The sequence below is a fragment of the Barbus barbus genome (assembly GCF_936440315.1).
Source record: "Barbus barbus genome assembly, chromosome: 1".
Taxonomy (NCBI): domain Eukaryota; kingdom Metazoa; phylum Chordata; class Actinopteri; order Cypriniformes; family Cyprinidae; genus Barbus; species Barbus barbus.
Window position 1 is genome coordinate 3,043,027 of NC_136729.1, and position 25,808 is coordinate 3,068,834.

Genomic DNA, 25,808 nt, shown 5'->3' on the forward strand with positions numbered 1-25,808 from the left:
AGTCGCGTGAAAACGCTGATGACAAGACAGCGGCAATCGACGCGCCGGTATTTATCAACGCTGAGATGACCTACCGAGCACCGAAGCGTCTCGCGTCCGCTGATTCTGAGCGCAAATAACCGCGGAGGAGCGAATCTGAAGCGGCTCGGATCGTTGTTTGACTGCGCGGATCGAAAACTAACGTTACATCCATCCATCCATCCATCCATCAGTACATCAGTCTCGGAGCGTGAGATGACAAAGGTGGGTGAGAAAACTACCGGCTACCGTATTGCTTTATCACCGTCAGTGGCCTGGCTTGACAGCACACCTGTCTCCTATCACATCCTAATATTAATACACGGGATAATATTATTATTTACATTGCTCGGTTCTCATGCCTGGTGCGTTTGCAGCATAAAGCAAGCGCGTCGCATCGGCATCCCCTCATGCACCTTTCTGATCTACAGTGATGACCAGCTGATTTATGGAGCTTGATTTAATTGATGTGCATGCTATAGTTCAGGTTTTAAGTGTCAGACTAACCGGTTTCATTCAGGATCTACATCTGACATCAGCTAGTTAATTTGAAGAATGATGTTTATTCCAGTTTTACGCTTTAAAATGTTAGTTTAGCATTTAAATATATTGAAAAGGCTTGTTAAGTGTGGCGTGAAAGCTTGTTTTTTTTTTTGTTCAAAAAGTTTTTAAGTATTTAAAGCTGCTATTATGATTCAAAGCTTATTTGGTATAATGGTTTGCAAGAGTTCAGTTTTGTTGAAAATGAAAAATGGAAAGCTGTTGCATCCTCGAATGCTTTTATCAGCTTTCTTTTTCCATTTAACATTAGCACAAAACTGATTGTCAAACAAAACCGTTGTCACTGTGTAATTTGCCATTAAAAATGGCTTTGAATAGTCACGGCAGTCTTTAGCACACCAGGCTTGTGTGGCATGAGCTGATCTGATCTGCTTCGTCGTGCTTATCTTTTTCTGTTTGTCCTGCTGTTCCTTATTTTCCCCTTCATAAAATGATTAATCATTTTTTAGCACAGCAGATAATCGCTTGATTTAAAGGCCCAACATCATCTGGTGGAACAAATGTAGGAAATACAGAATATAAAATCTGACTGGAAGTTGAGGAACTGGAATTTGAAACTTAATTGCAGATATAATATTGATGAAAAAACATGGCTTTAAAAAAATTAAAAATTATAAAAGAGGAAAAGAGTTTCTAAGAATCTTATCAGTAAAGCAAGAGATGATGTTTAACTTATGATTTGCATCCATAATTTAACTTATGATTTGCATCCAGTAATGCCGCACCATAAATGGCTGCCCACTGCTCCAGGTGTATGTTCACTACTGTGTGTACATTTGGATGGGTTACATGCAGAGCACAAATTCTGAGTATGGGTCACCAAACTTGGCCACACACCACTTCCCTTTCCCCTTTTTTAATTAATACACTGCGGACAGTGAGACTGCACTAGACTAACCTACTCTCCAGAGGTCTTGCTTGAGCTGGATCGTAATCCCAGCGTCTTTTAGCAGACTGGGCTGATGATATACGTGGCAACTTTGGGCAATGTTGCTGTCATCGAGCAACCAGGTGAGACACGCCCAATCTAAAGTATGCAGATAGAAACGTGTTACCCATTCTCAATGGGAATGTGCCCAAGCAATATTCATCAAAAAAAGTTTTCAGGAAAAATTGCTCAAATGTTGCCCCATGCATCATCAGCCTTAGGTTACCAGCTCATCTGCCTCGTGCTCAGGCATGTTACATGAACACCAATCTGAACATGAAACAGTTTTTAGAAGCAGTGAGTATCTGATTATTAAAAGAATAGTTCACCCATTTTTTTTTTATCTTCATTAGATTTGCAGAAATGTAGCATTACGTCACTTGCTCAGCAATGGATGCTCAGCAGTGAATGGGTGCCGTCAGAATGAGAGTCCAAACAGCTGATAAAAACATCACAATAATCCACACCACTCCAGTCCATCAGTTAATATCTAGAAGCTGCATGTTTGTAAGAAACAAATTTGTAATTAACATGTTTTTAGCTTAAAACCATTGCTTCCGGACAAAATGCAGGTCTATAATCCATAAAATTGTGTTCTACAGTGAAAAAAGTAATCTCATCTGAATCAGGAGAGAAATATGCACACATCAAGCACCGTTTACAAGCCAAACAGCTCTAAACACATTTGTGGGTGGATTTTGATGTGAAAGGACAACAAGGGATGGACTTGGAGGAAGAGCTATTATGGATCATGGACTCCTATTTTGACCAGAAACAACGGTTTAAAGTTAAAACAAACACACAGCTTTTCTCTTCACAAGATGTTAATTGATGGATTACTTGTGACCTCAGATTATGCTAACCCTGGAACAACATATAAAACTACCAAATTTCGCTTGGTTGCAATGTTTAATTCTAATCGCAACATATACTAATCATTGCAGTTAATAGTGTTCACCGTCTGTTTGATTACATGTCATTTGTAACTAACTGCATGATTCTTACTGTACATTTCTGCCGTAGTCACCAATAATAACCTACTCCTAAATATAAAATTTGCTATGATTGGTATTGTGAAAAGCGCTATACAAATAAACAAACTGAATTGAATTTTGGATTATTCTGATGTTTTTATCAGCTGTTTGGACTCTCATTCTGACGGCACCCATTCACTGCAGAGCATCCGTTGCTGAGCAAGTGATGCAATGCTGCATTTCTCGAAATTGTTCCCATGAATAATAAAATTCATCTACATCTTGGATGGACAAAACTCTGGTTATAAACGCTCTTCATTTTGGTTGGTGAATGAAATTGTGCAGCTTTCAATTTGTTTTGACCAGTTGGAGCCACTTTATAAACAACTTAGACCAAACGTAATTACAATCTTGGTGCTTTAATATCGCATTACTACAGTAATATATCTTGATGCAGCTTTGTTTGTGAGAGTCTGATCGCCACTCTCCCTGAAAGTCAATAGGAGAATGTGTGTTCAGCTGAGATCAATTACATGATTCTCTTACATTATTAATAGACCCTTCACTTGGTGCATAATCTAATCTGACGGGGCAAAGTACAGCGACTCTCTAAAATGACATTTACAGGATAGATTGTGATCTTTGAGTTGTTAAACATTAGGACAATAATAATAATTATCAATTGCAATGACACCAATCAATGTGATGTGAAGGCTGCGTAGCCCCTGATTATTCCTGCATGTATTCTGAGCACTTGAGAAGGTAAGGTGAGATGCGAGACGTCTACGGTGCATCTGGTTGTTCGTCTGCTCTTGTGTTTCTACTGTGCTGGAATGTGTTTGCATTTAAAGTGGGAATCTGATTAGATCGCCTGTGATTAAATATTTACCGGTGGCTTCTCCGCTGCTCCACAGAAAAGTGAAAGCACACAGAAAGATCACACAGAAAGTGTGTTTTTGCTTGCATGCATCTTTCTGCCTGCTTGTGTGTGTGTTTGTGGGACTAATTTATTGCACTCATTAAACTCGGCATGTTTTCTCTGCATCCCCTTTGGTTTCCCTGGTCTCAACCTTTTCCGTGACCCTTGCGTTAATTTTCCTCTGAGGATGCTCGCTGCTTTTCTTGTGTGTCTTTTCTTCTGTGCCTTGCTCTCGTCCTCTTTTTCTTCCACTTGACTTTTAATGTCCGTTTTGCTTCATCAGGGACAGGAATCTTATCCTCCTAGAGGCGTAACTTGTGTTCTCAGTGCAAATCAATCATGTGTTTGTTGTTCAAACTGAAGGGGAAAGATATGAATTATAAATCGGACAATAAACGTGGTGTTTTTTTCCCCAAGACACAGTATGGGAAAGAAAAGAGAATTCTAAGAACTCTGAGATATAAACTTACAATTATGAGTTATAAAGTCTAATTCTGAGGGGAAAAAATGCTATTTTCTTATGTTTGATTATATTTTGCAATTTTGAGAAAAAGGTCAGAATTGCGAGAGTTTCAGTTACCCTTGTTTCTGTTTATTCAGTGGTGAAAACAGGCTTCCATACTACAGTATTGTTCAAAAGTTTTGGGTAATTTTTTTTTTTTTTTTATACGCCAATATTTTTTTTATATGGCATCAAATTGATCAAAAGTGACATTAAAGGCATTTATAGTGTTGCTGAAGGCTTTTTTTTTCCAATATTTTTTTCTTTAAATTTTTTTTTTTTTTTAAGAAATTAATACTTTTATAAAATGCTTATTCAGCAAAGACTCATGGCATTGATCAAAAGAGACAGTAAAGACATTTAAAATGTTATAAAATATTACTATATTACAAGTTGTTCTTTTGAACTTTTATATTAATCAAAGAATCCTGAATAAATGAACAAAAATATGAAGCAGCACAACTGTTTTGAACACTGATAATAAACAGAAATGTTTCTTGAGCAGCAAATCAGAATATAAGAATGATTAATGAATAATGATGTAATTGAGTAATGATGCTGAAAATACAGCTTTCATCACAGGAATAAATTACGTTTTATTATATATTTACATAGAAAACAGTTATTTAAAATTGTAATAATATTTCATATTTATACTGCATTTTTGATCAAATAAATGCAGCCTTTATGAGCATGAGACTTCTTTCAAAAACATTTAAAAATCTTACCGTCCCCCCTACTGAACAGTAGTGCAGTATATCTATCAGTAATGCTTTACTCTGGAAAATGCATGTCAATGTGCCTAACTGTTATTGTTTGTTAGTCACTGTCAACATGCAGTGTAAATATCAGTCTGTTAGAAGTGATTAATTTTAAAACACCTCACATTAGCAGCAACTCAAATGGATTCCAGTACTGCTGGACATTTAGCTCAGCTAACGCATGCACATGCTATAGCAAACACCATTAATGAGTTACTTACAGATAGCCAATAGCTTTCCCATGAAACTTTTCAACACTTTCTGGTTCTTTGGTGAAGCACAGACAAACTTGTTTTGATAGACCGATTAAAGTAAACTGGCATCAGTCTTTAGATGGTTTAATATTTCCCTCTTCTGCCATTGGCAAACTTCAGTAGTCGTATCAAACGGCTCCACTTTGACCTCAGTGCTACAGCGCACTGAAATTAGCCGCTGTTGTGGTCTCGGTGATATTGTGTTTCAAAGCAGCGTTTTTCATCCTGCCATCTCTGTGAATGGAGAAGGGAATCTGTACAGTCACTCCTTGTTTTCTCAGAAACTTCATATGTGCTCGTATGAAAACATCGGAGGCTGAGCTGTTGGTTTTAGTGACAGGACAATGCAGCTGGTTTCCAGCCTGGGCTTTTTCCGGCTGCCATGCATAAGATTTCTTACATGACTTTACTATGTTTTTAATTTATTGGGAGTTGGATTTATCTCAGAAATTAAATTTCTTTTCATTATTATTATATTTTTAAAATTTTATTTTTATTATTATTAAATCCAATTAGGTGTAAAACATATTCTTTGTTTTCAGCCAAGGCTTTTTTCGGCTGTTATGCATTGGATTTCTCAGAAGTCAGCTTTATCTCAGAAATTTTACAAATTTTATTTTTAAAATCTTAAATTATATTTCTTAAATATTTAAGTAATTATTATTATTAAATCCAACTGTGTAAAAATATATTCAGTCATTAATAATTCATTTTTTAAAATGATTATTATCCCAGAAAAATGTTCTTGATTTATTTTATTTTTTTAATTCTAAAAATACATAATTTATTTTACTATATTTAATATCAATATTTTAAAATATTTATTATTTAAAAATCCAATTGTGTGTCATTTCTGGTGGTCTCACTACATAAGAGTCAGATCAAATTTGCACATCTAGTTTTAAAGTCATTTTTAACACTGAAAGGTTAAAAGGTTGAGCAATTTGCATTGTGTGCTGTTCAGTTGTGTACTGCAGATTTTTTACATTTTTGCTTCAATTAGTTGCATATAAAACAGTTGAATGCTGTGCAAAACTAGTGTGTAGTACGCAGTGCCGTATCTACCATTGAGGACACCGAGGTCATGTCCTCGGTATTTTTTCCCGAAATTTCAAATTAGTCAATCCAGCAGTGATGATCAATGCCAAACACAGAACCCGGTCCGTGTCCGAATCCATATATGTCGTCTGTATTTTCTCCCAATTAAATTCACATTCTCCGTCTAATCTCTCAGGTGAAATCTCCGCCTCTATCTGTCTTTGCAGGCAGCGGCACTTGACGTCACGTTACCTAGGCTACAGATTCAGAGAGGCGGGAAAGCCGTATGTTTTTTCACGTAAGCTAGTACATCGATCGTAGTGTGGTCTTGAGCGAAATGCAGACATGAAGAGGAACTTGCATCAAACTAAATTAAGTTTTAAAAAGCCAACAACAGAAGGGCAGGGAAAGAGTAGGAGAGAAGGTGAGCCTGTGTGTGTCAGTGGCAGACTGTTCAGCACTGTCAAGCGCTAAGTTTCATTTGTCATTAGAATCCACTGATCTATAATAGAGAACTGGATAGCTCATGACGTCATAAAAGTGAAGCCACCGCACCGGTGTGTGTGTGGGGGGGGGTTAGAAAAAATGACCTCGGTATTTGAAAAATCCTGGCTATGGCCCTGGTAGTACGTCATTGCAAACATTAATTTTTTTTATTTTATCCTCAGATTATCGGCGGATGGCCGCCGAAGGATTAATTAAATGCTCTTTAGAAAGCGTCTTGACTATCAGTCTGTTACAGATGCTCCTTCACAGCAACAGATCCCATAACCCCATAAACGCACGGGTGCAGACACAGAGCCCCCCGCGGGTCTCTGGCTGCTCAGACAGCAGGAGTGTAAGTGGATATCGGTGACGGCTAGCGTTAAACCCTGCAGACACCTCTTTCATCACTGATGCTGCCGCCAGTGCTGCTTTTTCCTCTTTGTGTTCTGCATGCTGCATACAGAAATGTGAACTGACTTGAATGTTAGTATCAGTGTAAACTAGGGGTTCCCCAACGATTTTGTCAGCCGAACCCCTTAGACATAAAATATTTACTTGCAATCCTCCTGATATTGTGTTATGTTTAATATTTCAATAATTTAATTCAATAAACATTTGTTCAGGGTTCTCTAATGTCAGTTAATGGTCACATGATGTGCTATAAACATTCATCTTTTTTTTCTTTTTTTTTTTGGTAAGTGCTTTTTATTTTGACTTAGTAGCTGGATTTAAAAGTGGACTCAATCCTCTTTCAGTTGGGATAGTTGTGAAGTCCACAATAGATTCTGGTGTTTTAGGAACCCAATCAAGTGGAATAATAACAATAGCAATAGTAATAACAATAACTATTATTATTATTAGTAGTAGTACTACTACAACTATTTAATTTGGTTGGGTTCCTAAAACACCAGTGTTAATAATAATAATAATAATAATAATAATACACAATAAATAAATAGATGAATACAATCAATTTTTAATTATTATTATTATTATTGTTTTAGGAACCCAAATTCAATAAATCAAATGTAATAATAATAATAATAATAATAATCATGATGATTAATAATAACAATTTTAACTGTAATTATAAAAGTTACGAAAAATGCATTACTGTTTTAAAGTTACAATTGTACTATAAAAAATATATTATAATTATTTTGTTAAAATATACAATACTAATATTTATGTTTTGAATTCTTCACTTTTAAATGTGCAACCCCTTGAGCTTTTAGCCTTTTAACCTCAAGCTTTTATTCTGGCGGACTACTGGTGAAATGCTTTAAACGTCTGTTCACAGAAATGTTGCTAATTATGCAAAGATGTAATAAAAATTACGTTGTGTTCGCAAATGCGTATTAACCTCGCGAGATGCTGAAAACACTGAATCACGAGCTGCTCGATCACGTGTGCTGCGCTTCACTCAAACGCTATATCACTCAATATCCTTAATTAGATCTTCAGCAGCTTACAAACCTCTGTTTATGAAACCCTTGAGTAAACATGTGCACTTTATCGAAACAATACTACTTTCCTTTTAGTTCCTTTTAACCTAAACAAGACCTATTTGTGAATGCAAACACTCATTTGACATTTGAAGGAAGCTCTGTTGCCCCCTCGAGCCCTGAGTTTTTCTGAAATAATGCACGACTGTGAGCTTATAATGCGTTGTCAAGCAGCACCGACTGCACTCATGTGCATGTTTCTGGACGTAATGTTGCCATCTTTCACTCATTGTTCCTCTCACTCACACACACACACACACACACACCTCCTGATCGCTTTCATTTATCTCCCCTCAGCGTTACACTAGAGGTTGTGCCATCTGCTCGAGTCCATAAACACGACCGGCGCTAGTGAGGGCCGAACAGACTTGTGCTGATTGTTACATCTCGCACAATAACTCAATCTCGCGCTTGGCTCGTCTGGAGATGGAGGAGGGGATCTGTCCGCCTCTCGGGATGTTTTGGTCTGTGGGGATTTAGTTAGACGAGCGCCAGGGGATTTGAACCCATGACCTGTCGGGATGCTCTTGCCGCGCAGGACGCATTAAATCCTGTAGCGGATGCTGGAAATTGATTTGGAAAGGCGCACCTCTTTGAAACTTTTCTAGAGTTCAAGAGTGCAATCTGAAGGAGATATATAATTTTTTTTTATATATAATATATTTTATATTGGTGAAATGCTGAAAGAAAGACATATTCTCATGTTTATGGTTCTCTAATGCCAGTTACTGGTTCCATGACATTAAAGTATACAGATAAAATATATTTTTTAATATATAATCTTACTGTTAAGTGTTTTATTTGGACTTTGTAGCTGGACTTTAAAGTGGACTCAAACGTATTATTTTACAATTTGATTGGGTTCTTAATCAGTGTAAATGTTTTAATTATAATCTAATTCTAATAATCTAATTATAAAAATTAAGACAAATATATTACTGTTTATAATTACAGTTGTACTATAAAATAAAAAATGAACATTTCATAATTATGATAATTGTTAGCTACAAGTTACAATACTAATTTGTATTTCAAATTTAATTTATTAATACACATAATAAATCATATTTATTATTATTAATGTATTAAATCATTGTTAAAATGACATTGTTATAATAACGATAAAATTAATAATTAATAAAAAATAATAAAATATATTAAAAATGAAATGATAAATTACTAGTTATGTTTTAACTAATAAAAATGTAATATAACATTATATAAACAATTGAAGAAAATAAACAATATTGTTTTTACTAATAATAATGAAATGTATTGTTGTAAAATGAATTTATTATTGTAAACATTTTGTTACAGTGCTAATATTTATTTTTAATTTCTTCTCATTCAGACGTTCAAACCCTTGAATATTTAATAAATTTAAATATTTAAAAATATTTAAATATTGGTGAAATGCTGTAAACTCCTAAGGTAGGAAATTATGTAAATTGTAAATAAAGTGAACATAGCGAATTTTGCATTCACAAATCCATGTTAAATCTGCAGAGATGGAGTTGGCTGCATTGTCTATCTGCATAAATTAGTAGATTTATGCTATAAAGTATAGTATGCTATTTGTTCTTGTCTTTTGCAACTATAAACTAACACAGAAGATTAGCTGACAAACGTGTTATTTAAAATCAAAAGGTCAAGCGGTGAATGCTGCGCAGCTGTAAATGGTCGCTTTTAAACAGAAATCCAAGAACACGAGTAAGCGTCTAGCTTAGAGCAGGAATTAGTGTGGAGGAGTAAAGAGACGTCTGTGTGTCTAATCTGCTCATCTCTCGGGGGTGTTCTCTGGAGCTCAGGGTTGGGGTGGATGATGGGACGGCGGACGCTTCGTGGGACATCATGACATGATTGGCCACAAGCTGTGAGGATGTGCTGAGATTTCATAGGAAAGAGCACAAACACGCGATGTGAAGAGGAGACGGACAGAGCAGCTGTAGATGCTCCTTAAACAAGTAACCAAACCCATTGTTTCTTTGTGTTCTGTGTTTAAGGTAATCCTTAAAGATGGGTTTTAAGCAGCCAGTTGTGAGTGTAACAATAGTCATCTCAGACACACCTGAAGTCTGTTCGTGGATCTGATTCTAATGCATGCTTGTTTTGTATCTCGATTCTCCAACAAGTTTTTGGTAGTTAAGCTGATATACTTAATATATAATTAGATATGATTTATATAATATATTTATTCAAATAAAAAATACAGAAAAAACTGTATTGTGAATATTGGTTTCCTGTATTAATATACTTTAAACTGTAATTTATTCCTGTGATTAAAGCTGTATTTTCAGCATCATTGCTCCAGTCTTCAGTGTCACATGATCTTCAGAAATCATAATAATATGCTGATTTATTATCAGTGTTGTGCTGCTTCATATTATTTTTTGGAACATGTGAATTTTTTTCTTTGATTGTTTGATGAATGCAAAGTTAAAAAGAGCAGCATTTGTTCAAAATAGAAATCTTTGCTAACAATATAAGTCTTTACTATGACTTTTTATTCATTTTACACATCCCTCCTGAATAAAAGTATTAATTTCTTTAACAAAGAAAGAAAGAAAATATGTACTGACCCCAAACTTTTGAATAGCATTGTATATTGTTTTTTTTTTTTAATAAATACTGTTCTTTTTAAATTTTTATTAATCAGAGAATCCTAAAAAAAAATCACAGGTCTCAAAAAAAAAAAAAAAAAAAAAAAAAAAAAATGAAGCAGCACAACGGTTTCCAACATTGATTATAAATCAGCATATTATGATTTCTGAAGATCATGTGACACTGAAGACTGGAGTAATGCTGAAAATACAGCTGCGCATCACAGGAATAAATGATGTTTTAAATTATATGAAAATAGAAAACTGTTTTTAAATTGCAATAATATTTCACAATGTTTTTTTCCCCTGTATTTTTGATCAAATAGATACAGCCTTGATGAGCAGAAGAAACGTCTTTAAAAACATAAAAAATCTTACTGATCCCAAACTTTTGAGCGGCAGTGTAGGTTTATAATGCCTTATTTTACTTTTACTATCAGGAGTCCATACACTGATAAAAATAATTCTGTGGTGTATTAAATACAACAGAAAAACAATTGTAATTTCTACATGAAAATGTTATTTCAGACAATAAAAAAACAGTAAATTCTATATTCGTACACAGTTCAAGCTTGTAGAAGTTGGAGCATAAATATAAACATTAGGCCTATAAAAGTAAGTAAAACCTACTCAACTTCTCTGATACTGGTGTTCCCATCATGCACTTGGGCATAAATAATTACAGTAATAAGGTTGATGTATTTTTCTACTCAATGACGCATTCATACTCAAATAAACCACAGAATGTTACCGTCATTGTGTACCAAGTATTGAAGAATGCATGCCGCATTACGTAGATGCTTATGGTATCTATTGTGTTATTTACTTTCTAAGTAAATCTTTAAAAGCATGATTTTAATTGTGTGTTATGTTAAGTCAAGTCAAAATATTGCAAAGTAAGCTTTGACTAAAATTACTCAAACTTGCTGGCCAAGCTATAAAGTTCCTTATTTTCTTTGTTAAATTTACTTAACTTTGGTAAGTAGATTGTACTTAATTTTATATGTTAAGTTATATGTAATAATGCAATATTTACTCTTTATGAAAGTTAAGTTCAATAGTCAGTAGATTGAATCTTTTGTAACATTATAAATGTCTTTACTGTGACTTGATTGATTGGCAGCAGTTCTTTTATATTATTTGCATAGGTGCGTAGGATAAATGAACAAAAACAAGCCAGTCATCCAAGCAAAAATGATATTTCCACATGAGAGGGATATGGAGTGAGGTGGGCTGTTGTGGCTTAAAATGGCCTAGCATTATTGCAAACATTGATCATATGTGCTTCAACTGTGGCTCATACATTCAGGGTGGGAGCTGTTTTATAATATTAATTCTTTGCACTGATGTCAGACATCATTTGTTATAAAAGAGTTGCTCTACTTTCATATGAAAATTATTTATTTTTGAAATACTTAATTCAAAAATGATATTCCCACATGGTTTATACATCCCCAAATCAATTTGAGTTTGATTAAACCCATACACTGATATTCAGAAGGAATACAGAGGTTTTTGTTTTTGACAGGAGCTTTTCCATGAAATATATAGAGTCAGAAAAAGACTCTGCAAGTCAAATATCTGTGCATATCTAAATGGAGTTCATAAAAAAAAATCATTAACTTCTAGGTTGCGTGTGTGGGGATGGATGTGGATGTGGACGGTTGGGGGTTTGCTGATGCTCATTTTCAAGCTTCATTTCCCAGATTGATTTTATTCGGGATTTAGACAAAACTGCCTCATCAGATGTGCAGACAGAGAGAAAAGGAGAGAAAGGATGTTTCATGCTTTACTGAACTGTGATTACAGTAAAGTACTCTAGAAGTGCTTTGTGGGGTGATATAGGAAGAAAAACTCAAATGTAATATCTGAGTTCAGAGCTGCATGGTTAGTTTGATTAGTGGCTTCTGTCTCCATTCTCAGACGTTCTTCAGTTATTTCTTGTTGAATTCTGTCCAAGACTTAAATGGGGACACTTTTAGAGAAGTGTAATGTTCCTTTTAACTGATTAAATCACACCTTTAAATAACAAAAATAAACCTACATGAACCAAGTCTTTTTTAATGTGTTTGTGGATAATACATCTCAACAGGGTGTCCGTTAAAAGAATGTTTTGGGTTTAATAATCTTTAAGCTCTATGGACCGAATGGGTTTAGCATCAGTTGAATCAACAAACGGCGTTCAAACTCCATTTCAGGACCTTTAGATGATTTGAATAATCAATAACAGCAACAGAATTTGTGCGTTTTAAAAGGGATAATTCACCAAAAAAGGAAAATTCAGTCGTCATTTACTCACCTTCATGTCTTTGAAACCTGTACGAGTCGCTGGCCAATGACTAGTATGTAAAAGTTTGATTAAAAGAAAACAACATCGGCAGCTAAAGTTGCTAGAACCTAAAATGTTAGTAACATTCTGTTTTACATATTTAAACAAATTTGCATTTAAATATGTCATATGATGTTGCTAAAAAGAACATTATTTTGTGTATTTGGTGTAATGCAATGTTTACATGGTTCGAGGTTCAAAAAAACACATTATTTTTCCACATACTGTACATTTTTGTTGCTCCTCTATGCTTCGCCTTTCTGAAACGCGCCAATTTTTACAAAGCTCATCGTTCTGATAAGCGAGGTGTGCTCTGATTGGCCAGCTATCCAGTGCGTTGTGATTGGCCGAATACCTCAAGTGTGTGACGGATATGTTGCACCCCTTACCATATTGTGATGCTGTGTCCCGGTGCAAACGAGGCATTTGTTGCATTCAGTGAGGACATAATTACTGATTATAATGACTTGTACTGTCTTTTTACGTTGCGCTGCACCGCCGAAACATAACACCATGTCTGCATTTGTTATCATAGAAACGCCAAACAAGCACTACTCTACACTGCTCAAAACTCACGTTTGAATAGTCAGTAGCAAATTCTTTAAATATCGAAACACTTGCAGGCTGTGAGTCAGAAGACTGTCCTTGCGATGTTGGAATTGCCCCACTTTATAGTGTTCACATTGTAGGCTACTCTCTCACAGGTTCAGGAAATGCGCTGCACACACTCGAATATCTGTGTTGTACTGCTCTGGAACAGTGTTGTAAATACAACTTAACCACTGATTTCTAGTTGTGTACTCATTTGGAAGGCCAAACAAAGTACTTCCGCTTTCACAACGAAACACACAGCATCTCCACGACTTGGCGGCGGCAACAACAATACTACAGCGAGAATAAAAGTTACACCTTCTTTCTTTGTGTATACGTTTGGGCGGTGTTATGCAAATCTTCCCACACCGTGATGTAGACATGTGGAGGCGTGTTTGAATGAGCTGTTTTAGGAAGGAATGGCAGAGTCTTAACTTTTATAAAGAATCTCTCTTTGGGTTTGAGACTTCAATCTCTGCAACTTTACAGATCTTATATATGCACAAACAGCTCCAAAGACAAATTAAAACATGAAATCGCATCATATTACCCCTCTAAACTTCTATATCCAAGTCCAGTCACTACTGTTGCTATTAGATGTTTTATATGCCAAATACCAGCAGTTAAATCAACGTAATAAAGAATCCTGCATACTAATCACATGCCGCAAAAAATGTATCACATTTACATTCTCCACATGCTGCAAATTGCAGTTAGAACAAACAGATAGTAACAGTAGGTCCACCCAGACAGGTGAATGTAAACTGTTTAAGCGAGTGTAAAGACTCATGACAGTAGCAGCTCTCTCTGTTTGCAGCCCTTTTTAGCATGGTGCAATAAAAAGTGAGAAATACACTTGCCTTCTGTTCAACTCTATACATTCCTGTTACTGTAAGCTTGTGAGAATGTTAAGTCGGGTGTCTCTCAGGACTTGACCCTGTATTTGGGATTGAACTGGCAAACATTGTCCTAGAATCCCAGATTTTTAAAAAGGAATATTCTGTGTTAAATACAAGCTCAATTAAAAAGTATAAATATGTATGTATGTAGTTCAAGATATCTGTCTTTTTAGCTGTATTTTGTAAGAGAGAAAGTTGTGGCGCAGTTGTGGAGTCCAGTCTGGGATGATTTGAGGCGAAATAAATTAAAGGTAAATTATGCTTGCTTAATTTCAAAAATGAAAATGAGGCAGTGAGGAGTAGACTCAGTCTTTACAATGACATATACTGTATACAGGTTTCACAACTCACAACTTTCTGTTTATGGAGTCTTGAACGTTTTTGGAAAAGCCTTTCGTCAGCTGAACAACTGACATGTTCAATCCATTGAACGCATTGTACTCCTCTATCCTCACAGCCTCGCTCCTGTCAACATGAAGTATGGTTATAGGTCTTTTCTGCCCACTTTGTTTTTATGGTCAACCTGATTAGCAGCAAAGATGCTGTGATTCCTCGAGTTCCTTCTGCCCTCCAGACATCATCACATGAAGAAAAGCAACTACAGTAGAAAGAGATGAGTCAACGTAGTAGCCATATACAGAAATGTCACTATTCCTACACTCTAAAATAAAATTCAGGGGACCTTTTACCATAGCTTAAATTACTGCATGGTAACAAGTTAAATCTTCTAATTTATTGATTTAATTTAACCTTTTAAGTAACAAACATTATTTTGATCTTTTGACATAATGTTACAACTTGGTATTGTGTGTAAATTTCATACAAATTCTTGCATAAATTAAAAAATAAGTTGCAGAACTTAATGAAATTGTCTTGATAACTGAAAATTGGCCAGTGGATTTCTAGTTCCAAGCGTGCTTTGCATTGTACTGGATAAGGAGAATAAATATTGAAAATAAGTGTTATTTGATGTGCTTTTTTAGTAAAGGGAAAGCCCTGTTAGTGTAGCTTTTATGTTTGACATTTATGAGTTTGTTGACGTTTTTGTGGTTAGTAGCACTCATGGTTAAGTTGTATGTGGCTAAATAATGGTATACACTACTTTTGATCATTTGAGCAATGACTGTGCAAGAGCTTTTTTTATATAAAATAAACGTATAAAAATTTTAAAAGATTTTTAAATTGCTATGTGTTACGTGCCTCTCTAGTCTAGGGTCAGGAAGGGACATTTACAAATGCAAGCCAGAAAAAAAAAAAAAGAAGCTTTTAATAGGCAATCAGGAACTCCTGTCTCCTGCCCCAACACTCCACAAACATCACACAGATTTTTGTAACACTCAGGAAAAATGGTTTATTTGAAAAGTAAAAAAAAAAAAAAAGTACAAAGAGGGGAGCAAATAAAGCTTCGGGAGGGGACCAGGCCAAAACAACAAACATAAAAGGACAACAGTGACTGCAAATGCTAGTGACAAGTAATATCCTCATTCATTAAATTCATGTTAACTTGCATTTAGCATGTGCTACGGTAGCTGTTAATTTGAACTGGAATTGTTAAGATTAATTGGTTCCAGAGCCACCACTCAATTACACTGAAATGTTACTTTTTTTGAGTAATGAACTTAATTGTCAAATAAATTGTAAATTTTTTAAATTATTAAGTTAAAACAGTCACCCCCCCCAAAAAACCCCCACTAAAAACAAAGCAGCAGTGCGGTCACATCACCGATGTACATTAGTCTCCGACCAAGTTACTGGAAACCCCTGGATGTGCAATTACACCTGCTGAACATAAAACAAGAAGATTATCTACAATATTACACGATAAACTCCCATCATACATACCGAGAGAGATTTACCATAGCAAGATGCATGGTCGCTCACCGCACAAGACCACTGCCACCACCATGCTGATGACCAAATAAAGACAAACAAATAAAGCCTCTCCTTGTAAAAGACAATATCCTTTTTGACACTGGGAGACTAACCTGAAAAAGGCCTAACTGCTAAAACACAACAACAGGAGAATGCACCAACCCCATCCCTTGTTCATTATGACGTACTTTCTCAAAGGTCTAGTACCAAGGATGATTCATCCTGAGCAATCAAACCCTTCCCTTTTTTGTATTTTCAATGCCAACGCTGATAGGTTCATAGGATTTAAACCATGTTAACCAATCACAAAGGAGTAGGATAGGTTCACCGGCTGGCATGACATCAGCCAATCATACCTGGGCTATAACTTACCTGACTACATTCATGCTACAAATTCCTCTAACACATAATTATTGAGCATAATTTCATTTAGAAGTCTTCATAACTTCAAAACATTTGTTTTTAGAGTTGTATATCTGACCCACCGTGTCCTCTTGACCACCATCTGTCCCAGACATCTATAATGTTGCATGCCTGGCTGGACGTTCCTCACGTCACTGCTGGATTGGTCACACAAGCTCGGCTATATCACAGTAACTCGACCCCTTCTCCAGAGAGCGTCTTTCCACAATTCCACAATAGCAGCACTCCGCACTATAGGGTCACAGCTTGACTCTCTGTGTTTTCCCCCAAAAGCCACAGTTTGATTCCAACAAAACAGCACAGATCAGATTCTAATCTCCTTGCCTTCACCTCGACTCTGGCTTTGTGTGGCTTGAATGACAGGGAATGATGGAGAATCTGTTGCGGTATTACTGGTCTTATTGTACCAGTAAAGCAATGGTCTCAAATGCACTTCCTGGAGGGCCACAGCTCTGCAGAACTTGACTTCAACCAGCTGCAAATCACACCTGTTTAGATGTTTCTAGTAATCCTGAAGACCTTGATTTGCTGGATCAGGATTGTTTGATTAGGGTTAGAGCTAAACTGTGCAGAGCTGTGGCCCTCCAGGAATTGAGTTTGAGACCAATGCACTTATGGGATTAGATGTTTCTTTCAAGGAAGATGATGTTTTTAAAATATTTCATGGCTTAAAGTCTTTTCTTTGCTTCTTGTACAGCTTCCACTCTTTTTGTAACTTCCACTAGTTTTGTAACATTGGATGCAGGAATTTGCTTCTCTTAAACAGACTTTCCAAAAAAAAGAAAAAGGGATTTAGCAGCCATAGAACCACCATTTGGGTTCTCCAAAGAACATTTTCAGTGAACAGTTCTTAAATTGTGAAAAACATTTTAATAATCTGAAGAACATTTTTGTCCACTTTAAAAAACCTTTGGTGGAATGGAAAGGTTCCAGGGATATCAAAGTTTCTTCATGGAATGCCAGTAAAGAACCTTTATTTTTTAAGTGTTCCATTCCGATCAGTGAGACACTGATGTTGGGTGATGGGTTTGCCTTTTTTAATGAATTTAATGAATAAAATTTTTAATGAATCAAAATCAAGTCATCTTCAGGCCCCTTTTGAAGTTTACTGAGGCCCTCTAGTTTGGAAACCCTGCTCTAGATATTGATGTTGTCCTCAAATACAGGGGCTATAATGGTACTGGGGTAGAAATAAACAAGAATGCATTAGAGTTGAGGTTGTGCTTGTTTGGCATCTAAGTTCTCTTTGATGTTATCAGGAATGTGATTGTTCCTACCCTAGTCTGGTGTCAATGCACATAACATGTTTTTAAAATTCATGACCAAATCTGAAACTACTGTAGATCTGGGCATTTATAATGAAATGTCTTTTATCTCACACTGTGGTGTTGCATACTTGAGTGTGTGTAGGTTGGTGGATGGTTGTGTGGGTGATCCGTGTCTTCCTCTGCCTCTAATTTAGTCTTTCTGAATCTTGCACAGAAAATGCATAATACCTTTACCAAACTGTCCCTCCATGTACATAATCTGAGCAGCTCTCATGTGCTTCCAGATCTTTCTGGATCATTAGAAAAACGCAGTTTAATTAAAGAGCGGGAAATGAGCTGCATCTAACTGTGAGACTCACTAGCCAAAATAAGAGCTGCTTCAAGGCACTCAAGTAATTTTAAGTTTTAATAGCACATCTCTTTTGAAGCTGCATGACTTGAAGTATCATTTGTTCCCGTAGCACCAAAATTTAGCAGGTTTAAAGGATTGGCACAAATGACTAATTTGAAGTATGAGGAATATTAATTATGCCATAACAAACCTCACTATTAATTACTTGCTGTGTCTTTAGAGCCTTTTCCTATGAGCTTTTTCATGTGCTGATACATGACACTGATTGGTCCAGTACCAGACCTCTAAGGGACCATGCACTCATGCCGTAGGTGATGGTTTATATTACCATTGGAAAAAGCAGCCCAGACAGCCAGTCAGTGTTGAACTCTGACCTGCAGTATTCATTTGCATCTGCATTTTAAACTTGAATACTTCAGTAAAACTAATTTCCTTGTATTGGTCATAGAACCAACTACAGTCACTGTAATGCATTTACTTTTTTTGCTCACTGTATACTGCTTTACCATCCAATTGATTTTTGTGTAGCAACCATTTCAGTGTCAGCTGCACTGCTGTAAAATCTGCAAACAGTCCAGGCTTCTATAAAATCATAAAACCAGAAGCTGGTGGTAGCATTTTTTTCATGATATTTGTTAGTGGTTTGTATTGCTAATCTTGGACTAGCATTTCTGCAGTGGTGCTTGTTGCGACATTAAAATGGAAGTCATGTCATTTAATTGTCTTGGCTCTTTTTAAATGGCATCAGGAGTGAAATGGCTTACCCTTTTTGTAATGCTAATTAAACTACAGTAGTATCAGGGAAAATAAAGGCAGGTTGTGTAGAAGTGCCATTCGATATGGTGAGAGAGAAAGGGAAAGCGAGATGAGATAACTGTAATTAGAAGCTGAGTGAAGAGGTGGCCCGGACTCGTATGGAAGACTTTGTTAGCATTAGACAGGAAACACTGTCTGAATGACACCTGTCCTTGTTCTAGGTTTGCTTGTTGTCTTCGTCTCTGAACGTGTGTGTTTGAATGACCCAAAACATTAAAAAAAGGCACTTTGCATTTTGAGATCCAACTTTGAAAAAGAAAACATTGTCAACCAAACTAATGGTTTGCGTGATCAGTGCATTTTCATGCTCATGAATTTGTTTTGTTTCATGCAGAGGGTATACTTGGTGTTCTGAATACATGTTAAATGTATGAGTAATGTACACCTTTGTAAAGTCCTATTCTTCTCTTTTGCAGTGAAAGAACCTGGAGATGTCGCAGAAGAAGATATTCCTAGTATTGATTGCAATCAGTACGGTCAGCTTGCTTCTGCAATATGGGGGTCACTTGAACTTGTAAGAGCCTTTGAAGAACGATCCCTCCATTTGTCCCTACCTCGTTCCTAGTGATGCACCAAATGTTTTTTACCAAAACATATTTCAGCCTAACAAATTTTACATATTGCAACTGTAGCTCATGTAGCTTATCTACTGTATACTGTGTGCATGAAGACACTGACATGGTTAAAATGCATCTTTGGAGAAGTGTCAATTAAACACATTGTTTTGGTCATATTTTTGGACCTCCAAAACTAGTTTGGCCAAATATTTGTGGTTGCCAAAATTTCGGAGCATCACTACTCATTCCACTTTTCTGCCACCATTTGATTTTAGTCTATTAAATTTGATTCTTACTTTACCTTGATGAAAAGATGACCTTCAACCAGACTAATGTAATTTATTGGTCTTGGCTGGTTTAGCTGCTTAGCCAACTGGTCTCCCATCTTGACCAAATCCCAAAAATTCCTCTAAAACCAGCGTGCCAGGCCAGAAATTGCCAGCTGAAAAACGCAAACCAGCTAAAGGTCATTGCACACTGAGGCTACATCCACACGAAGCCAGAGCCTTCCCTATCCGATCTGTTTTTCCCCCTCGTCTCAAGAAATATCTACATACACATGAATCCATGAAACCGACACAAAACAATGTAGTATACATGCCAGTCCAGTATGTGGCGCTCAGTGTCTATATATATATATGTATATATATTGTGACGAGTCGGCTTCCTCCCCCCTGTCCATCACCACCCCGTCCCGTATTCGCCGCCCTTCACCAGGTTCCCGACGGGAGTGGGTGTGTGAGAGAGGAGGGGCGCTGAACACCTAGGGCTGGCGGCGTGTGATGAGGCGCACCTGATGTGAATAGAGCCTCATCACCGCCGCTGTTTAAACGCCGAGCGCGCCTCTCCTCGGGAGACCGGTCTCTTCCCCGTGCATGCACGCTGGTGTCCTCGTGGGTCCAGGAAGGGTGCGTCGAGGAGGACTGCCGCACCCGTTAGGCGGCTGACGGGCCAGGATGCCGGGCCGCCGAATCCCCCAGAAGCGCCGGGAACCCAGGAGATGGACGAAGCCGCGCAAGAGACGCCGCCGCCACTCGCTCCCGGCCCCGAGAGGGGAGGGCGTGTGGCCACCGGACTCCGCCCCTTCCCTGGACCCTTCCCTGACGAACACTACCCTCCTGCACAAGCCCCGCGGCACAACGAGGACACCAGATTTCCCGTGTATTTGGACACTTTTTTTCCCCTTGGACACTTTATTTTACCTTTTTATTGTTTAATAAAAACCTCTCCGAGGCTTGACGCCACACCCACTGTGTCTGTCGTTTGCTCCTCCCGCCACTATATATATATATATATATATATGCTACACGATATCCACATCGACCGCCATAAATACCCACCGCCCGCTGATTTAAGTTCCCGTGTCTCACACACACATACGAGCACGACTTTAGCACTATATTTAGCAACTTTCAGACCCTTTTAGTTTTTTTCATAAAAGGTACATACTGACAAGCCAAGTGACTTTTTTGAAAAAACCTTAGCTTTCATTCAGTTGGAAGATGTCTCCAGTACTGGCCCGCGAGTGCGAGGTCTGACTCTCTCGGCGTCTGTTCTGTGCAGCGAGCGGCAGAGAAACATCGCTTTCAGCTGGCTGTACCGCAGCAGACTCGTCAATAAATGAGTACAAATCAGCGTTTCCAAGCACCTGTCGCTTACTGACTGTTTGGACTTTTAAATTTAATTCGTAATTTTAAAGCGTAATTCGTCTGTTAAAATGTTCATAGTTTGTTACTCAGATGCAGGCAGTGCACTGAATAAGACAAAACAGTAATATAGCCAAAACCACTGCATATAGTTGCTTTTTATTGTAGATGTACGTTGATTTTATCAGACAATGTTGCGATTTATAATTCAGGATTTAAGGAGTTTAGTGAGTGATTCCTGGTTAACGTAGTATTAATGGGTCGTGTTTAGTCACTATTTATACCTGTTTTATGTTTGACTACAGGAAATATGTAAATGTGAACAGCTCTCCCATGCAGAGACAATGCAGAAAGGGCAGAGGAAGAGACATTCAGACAATGGAATTATTTTAACAACATTAGTAACAAAACAGCATACCTGATAAGACATAAAATTATGTATACGGTGTGAATTCGCCCTTTTCCCCTTTCTGTAACATGAATGTATATTGCAGTGTAATCAGCACGTGCTTCAAGTTCACATCGGACAGAAAACTGATCAAACTTGATGGAAATATGAAAATAATCAAATATACAGGTAAAATAATGTCACAGATATGATCCAAATGACAAATTTAAGTACAAAAGTAATTCAAAAGAAAAAGATGTAATTAGATTGATCAGAGCTCATTAGGAACCCACCTCTCCCATGCAGAGACAATGCAGAAAGGGAAGAGGAGGTGCAAAGACAGGAAATTAGTTTCAACATTGCAGTCAGAAATTTAAAGGGGCAGGTGCACACACACAGACAGGCATATCAGGTACACATTTGAACATTTTGTGTAATTCTAAATACACATGAACAATACTTTCTGTACCTGTTACATATAGAAATGTGAACAAATATATATATATATATATATATATATATATTTCAATTTCAGCAGGCAACTAATTTTACAGCTACATTATTATTCCAGTCACAATTAATCACAACAATGTATACAATTACAAATGATTAAGCATATAAATCGTCAGTTTGTTGTTTTACACACATGCACCCATACATTATTTCATACACGACATAGTATTGAGATGCACAAGAAATCTTTAGACACGCCTATAACAACAAAAGACAATACTTTATTTAACCTTTTCTGAGTGCTGCAAACGTGAGCATTTTGACTACCGTTTCTGTCCAGTCTGCTCATTTTATCGCGTTTAACCACAGCTGTCGTAATTTTTTTTGTCTTGCAGTAGCAGCAGGTAACGTTATGCATTTACATTTCAAACTGGAGCCTCTACTACATCGATTCGGGCACCCAACATCACAACAAGATGATATTTTAAGCTCCTTATGTAGCCAAATCTGTGCTGGTTTGAATTGGCCGCCTGCAGTTTTCCCTGTTTTGCCTCTAGCTAGCGCTATGACATAATTGTGACGTCGACCCTAAAAGGGTCTATGCAAACGAACATGGAACAATACATTTATTAACCTCTGTTAATGTTAGTTAATAAAAAGACAATCATTCAGTGTTTGTTCATGTTTTTGTTGCTGTTACGTGATGTAGCGGTGTCTGACTAGGGTCGAGATGTGGTGAAGACATCATTGTTTCACAAAATATACAGATTGGCTGTCCATACACAAACGCAAAGGTGTCATTTTTCAGCTTTATTCACTCTGGGACCCGGTTTAAAAAAATAGCAGTTTCACGCTCCCAAAACGCCTGATCAGTCTGGACAAAATTTTTGCATATACAGCTGAACAGGTCTCCGTGTGGATGGGGCCTGAGTCTGAAATTTTGATATTCATCACAAACAGAAACCTTGCACACTGAGTCCGATGCGTATTACATTTACATTTATTCATTTAGCAGATGCTTTTATCCAAAGCGACTTATAATCGAGGAATACAATAAGCAATTCATCATAAAGAGGCAAATAAATGCAGGAAGTGCTTGCAATACAAAGTTTCAGGCATTGTTCAGAGCAGTACAAGCTAGACAGTGAGAGATTAAGGAAAGAGAAAGCAAAGTTTTCTATGCAAAAGAAGGGGGGGGGGGTTCGTTGGGTTGAAAGAGTGGATGAAATGCTTTTGTCCGTGTTTCACTCCATCTCGAATCGCACTCACGGAAAGCGCTCGAGAAACAGTATCTCTTCCGTGGCGCGGTACGCTTTCAACTCGTATTTGTTTGTTAGTAAGAGCAAGAGACTGTACGACCTTCACGTTACATGATTTGGCAGATTTTTACATAGAGAGCGTGACAGCGCACCGCATTAAAAGAAATGATCATTCATGTTTTCATAACCGCTGGCCAAATTCAAAAACGAAACTAAAAGAAAAACATCTTTAAGAGCAAGTGGGCCCCCTGGTGTTTCGGGGGCCCTACGCAGCTTGCGTATTCTGTGTATAGGGAGGATCGCTCTGGTAGAGAGGAAGGAGAGTTGCACCTTTATCAAGGAGCTGTGGGATTATCCTGAGTGATTCAAAGTTTATTTCAGGATGTCTTCGGCTCAGTTTGATGCTTTGCTAGCGATACTGGAGCCAAATATTAAAAAGAAGAGGACCACTAATTTCTGTAAACTCAGTGTGCAAGAACCTAACAGTGCTTTGTGCTACAAGACGAAGTGGATCATTATGTCAGGCGCCATTCTGGATTTTGCCGTTCGCATGTACGGTGGCTTTGAATTGTCAAAACACCTCTCAAAATGCTTGCAAATATACCCTGCTGATAGTTTTATCAGCAGGGTATATTTGTTTTTGCATTACCATTTTTCTTTTAACATGTCTTGATTTCTGCATTAATTCTCCCCTCTGATTGTAGGACGCTGGAGGCATTCTGGTTGGGCTGTCCATCCTCCATGGTCTCCTCAACCCAGGGCAGCAGTGGACCTTCTGCTAAACACACCAGTGTAGCCTTCCTTAAGACGCACAAAACGGCCAGCTCCACTGTGCAGAACATTCTCTTCCGCTTTGCTGAACGCAACAACCTCACTGTGGCGTTGCCCATTACCAGCTGTGACCACCAGTTCTGCTACCCTCGACCATTCAGTGCCCACTTCGTTCACCCACACACCACGCCACCTGACATCATCACCAATCACTTACGATTCAGCCGGGGTGAGCTACGACGCCTCATGCCCAACAACACAATGTACATCACGATACTGCGGGAACCGGGAGCGATGTTTGAGTCTCTGTTTACCTACTTCAATCAGTACTGTCTTAGCTTTAAACGTGTCCCAAATGGCTCTTTAGAGACTTTCCTGGACCACCCTTGGAGCTACTATCGTCGAGAAGAGAATGATTCAATGTATGCGAGAAATACACTGACCTTTGACCTAGGCGGTGATAAAGACTGGCCATCTTCAAAGGCGCCGGCATATGCGAAACGTTTCGCTGCAGAAATGGAGCAAGTGTTCTCGTTGGTCATGATCGCTGAATACTTTGACGAATCCTTGGTGCTGCTCCGCCGCTTATTATCTTGGGATCTTGATGACGTTCTGTATGTCAGTCTCAACATGCGCACACCTGACTCCAAGAGCAGCCTTTCCAGTGAAAATATAGCCAAAATCAGAGCCTGGAATGCTATAGATTCGGTACTGTATGATCACTTCAATGCCTCATTGTGGCGACAGCTGAGAGCATTAGGACTAGCGTGTGTTGAGCGGGAAGTCCAGCTGTTGCGTCAGTCTCGTAACCGACTTGTCCGCAGCTGCTTCGGAGGGCATTTGCCACCGCTTCGCTCTGCTGCACAGATCACAAACAGGGAATTACGGCCTTGGCAGCCAAGTGCCAAAGTGGAAATTGTTGGGTATGATTTACCAGTTAACATGACACAAAAAGGCCATGTTCCGCCACGAGACGAGTGTTTAAAGATGGTAATGCCAGAAGTGCAATACACACGGCTTTTGCTACGCTCAGAGTCCCTACGTTATCGAAAGCGGTTTACATTACGGAGCTCCCAGCAGACTTTACGAACCGTGGGACATGTACGGGCACACAAAGAATCCCCAGCTCCGAGTTTGAATCCGTGACCCTCAGAGACTATGGCTCGGAGCACCAAAGGAGCGCTACGGCTTTCCCAATAACCAGTGTGAAAGGATAGTTAAACTTCTTTTCTTTTATTCCCCATTTCTTGCAGCTAAGTGTACATGAGATGTTGAAATTACTTGAAAGCTTGAGGTTATACCTCATTTGTTTTGGATGTGAGCACAACCAATCGTACACTCACAACTCTTGTTCTAAAATTTAGAAAAAATCTTTGTGTTTCTCAAATTGAAATGTAAAAAGGTGAAGGAAAATATATATTGTAGTCTAAATGCCTGACATTTGGAATGTGTCTCAATCTCCCAAGGACTCTCTCTCTGCATATATACCATCACTTACTGTTTGTATTTATGCCATCACTACCCTGCTGGAAAATCCCAAATCAGTTTAAGTTGGTACCTGGTTTTACATGGTTTCTAGCTAGTTGAAGTATCTCTTCTGGTCATTGCTGGTCCAAGCTTGTCTAGAGGGTTATTAAG

The 25,808-nt window shown here is 37.7% G+C and overlaps 1 protein-coding gene across 1 annotated transcript; it reads left to right on the top strand.

The window, feature by feature from the left end:
- On the top strand, nt 1–25,316 carry LOC306880680 (galactose-3-O-sulfotransferase 3-like; the record flags this gene model as incomplete). The annotated part of the gene is made up of 3 exons (XM_079434385.1): nt 1–243; nt 19,513–19,610; nt 24,104–25,316. Exons 2-3 carry the CDS (start codon nt 19,528–19,530, stop codon nt 25,314–25,316), a joined length of 1,296 nt encoding a protein of 431 aa, XP_079290511.1. The 5' UTR covers nt 1–243; nt 19,513–19,527.
- Nucleotides 25,317–25,808: the final 492 nt, after the last annotated feature.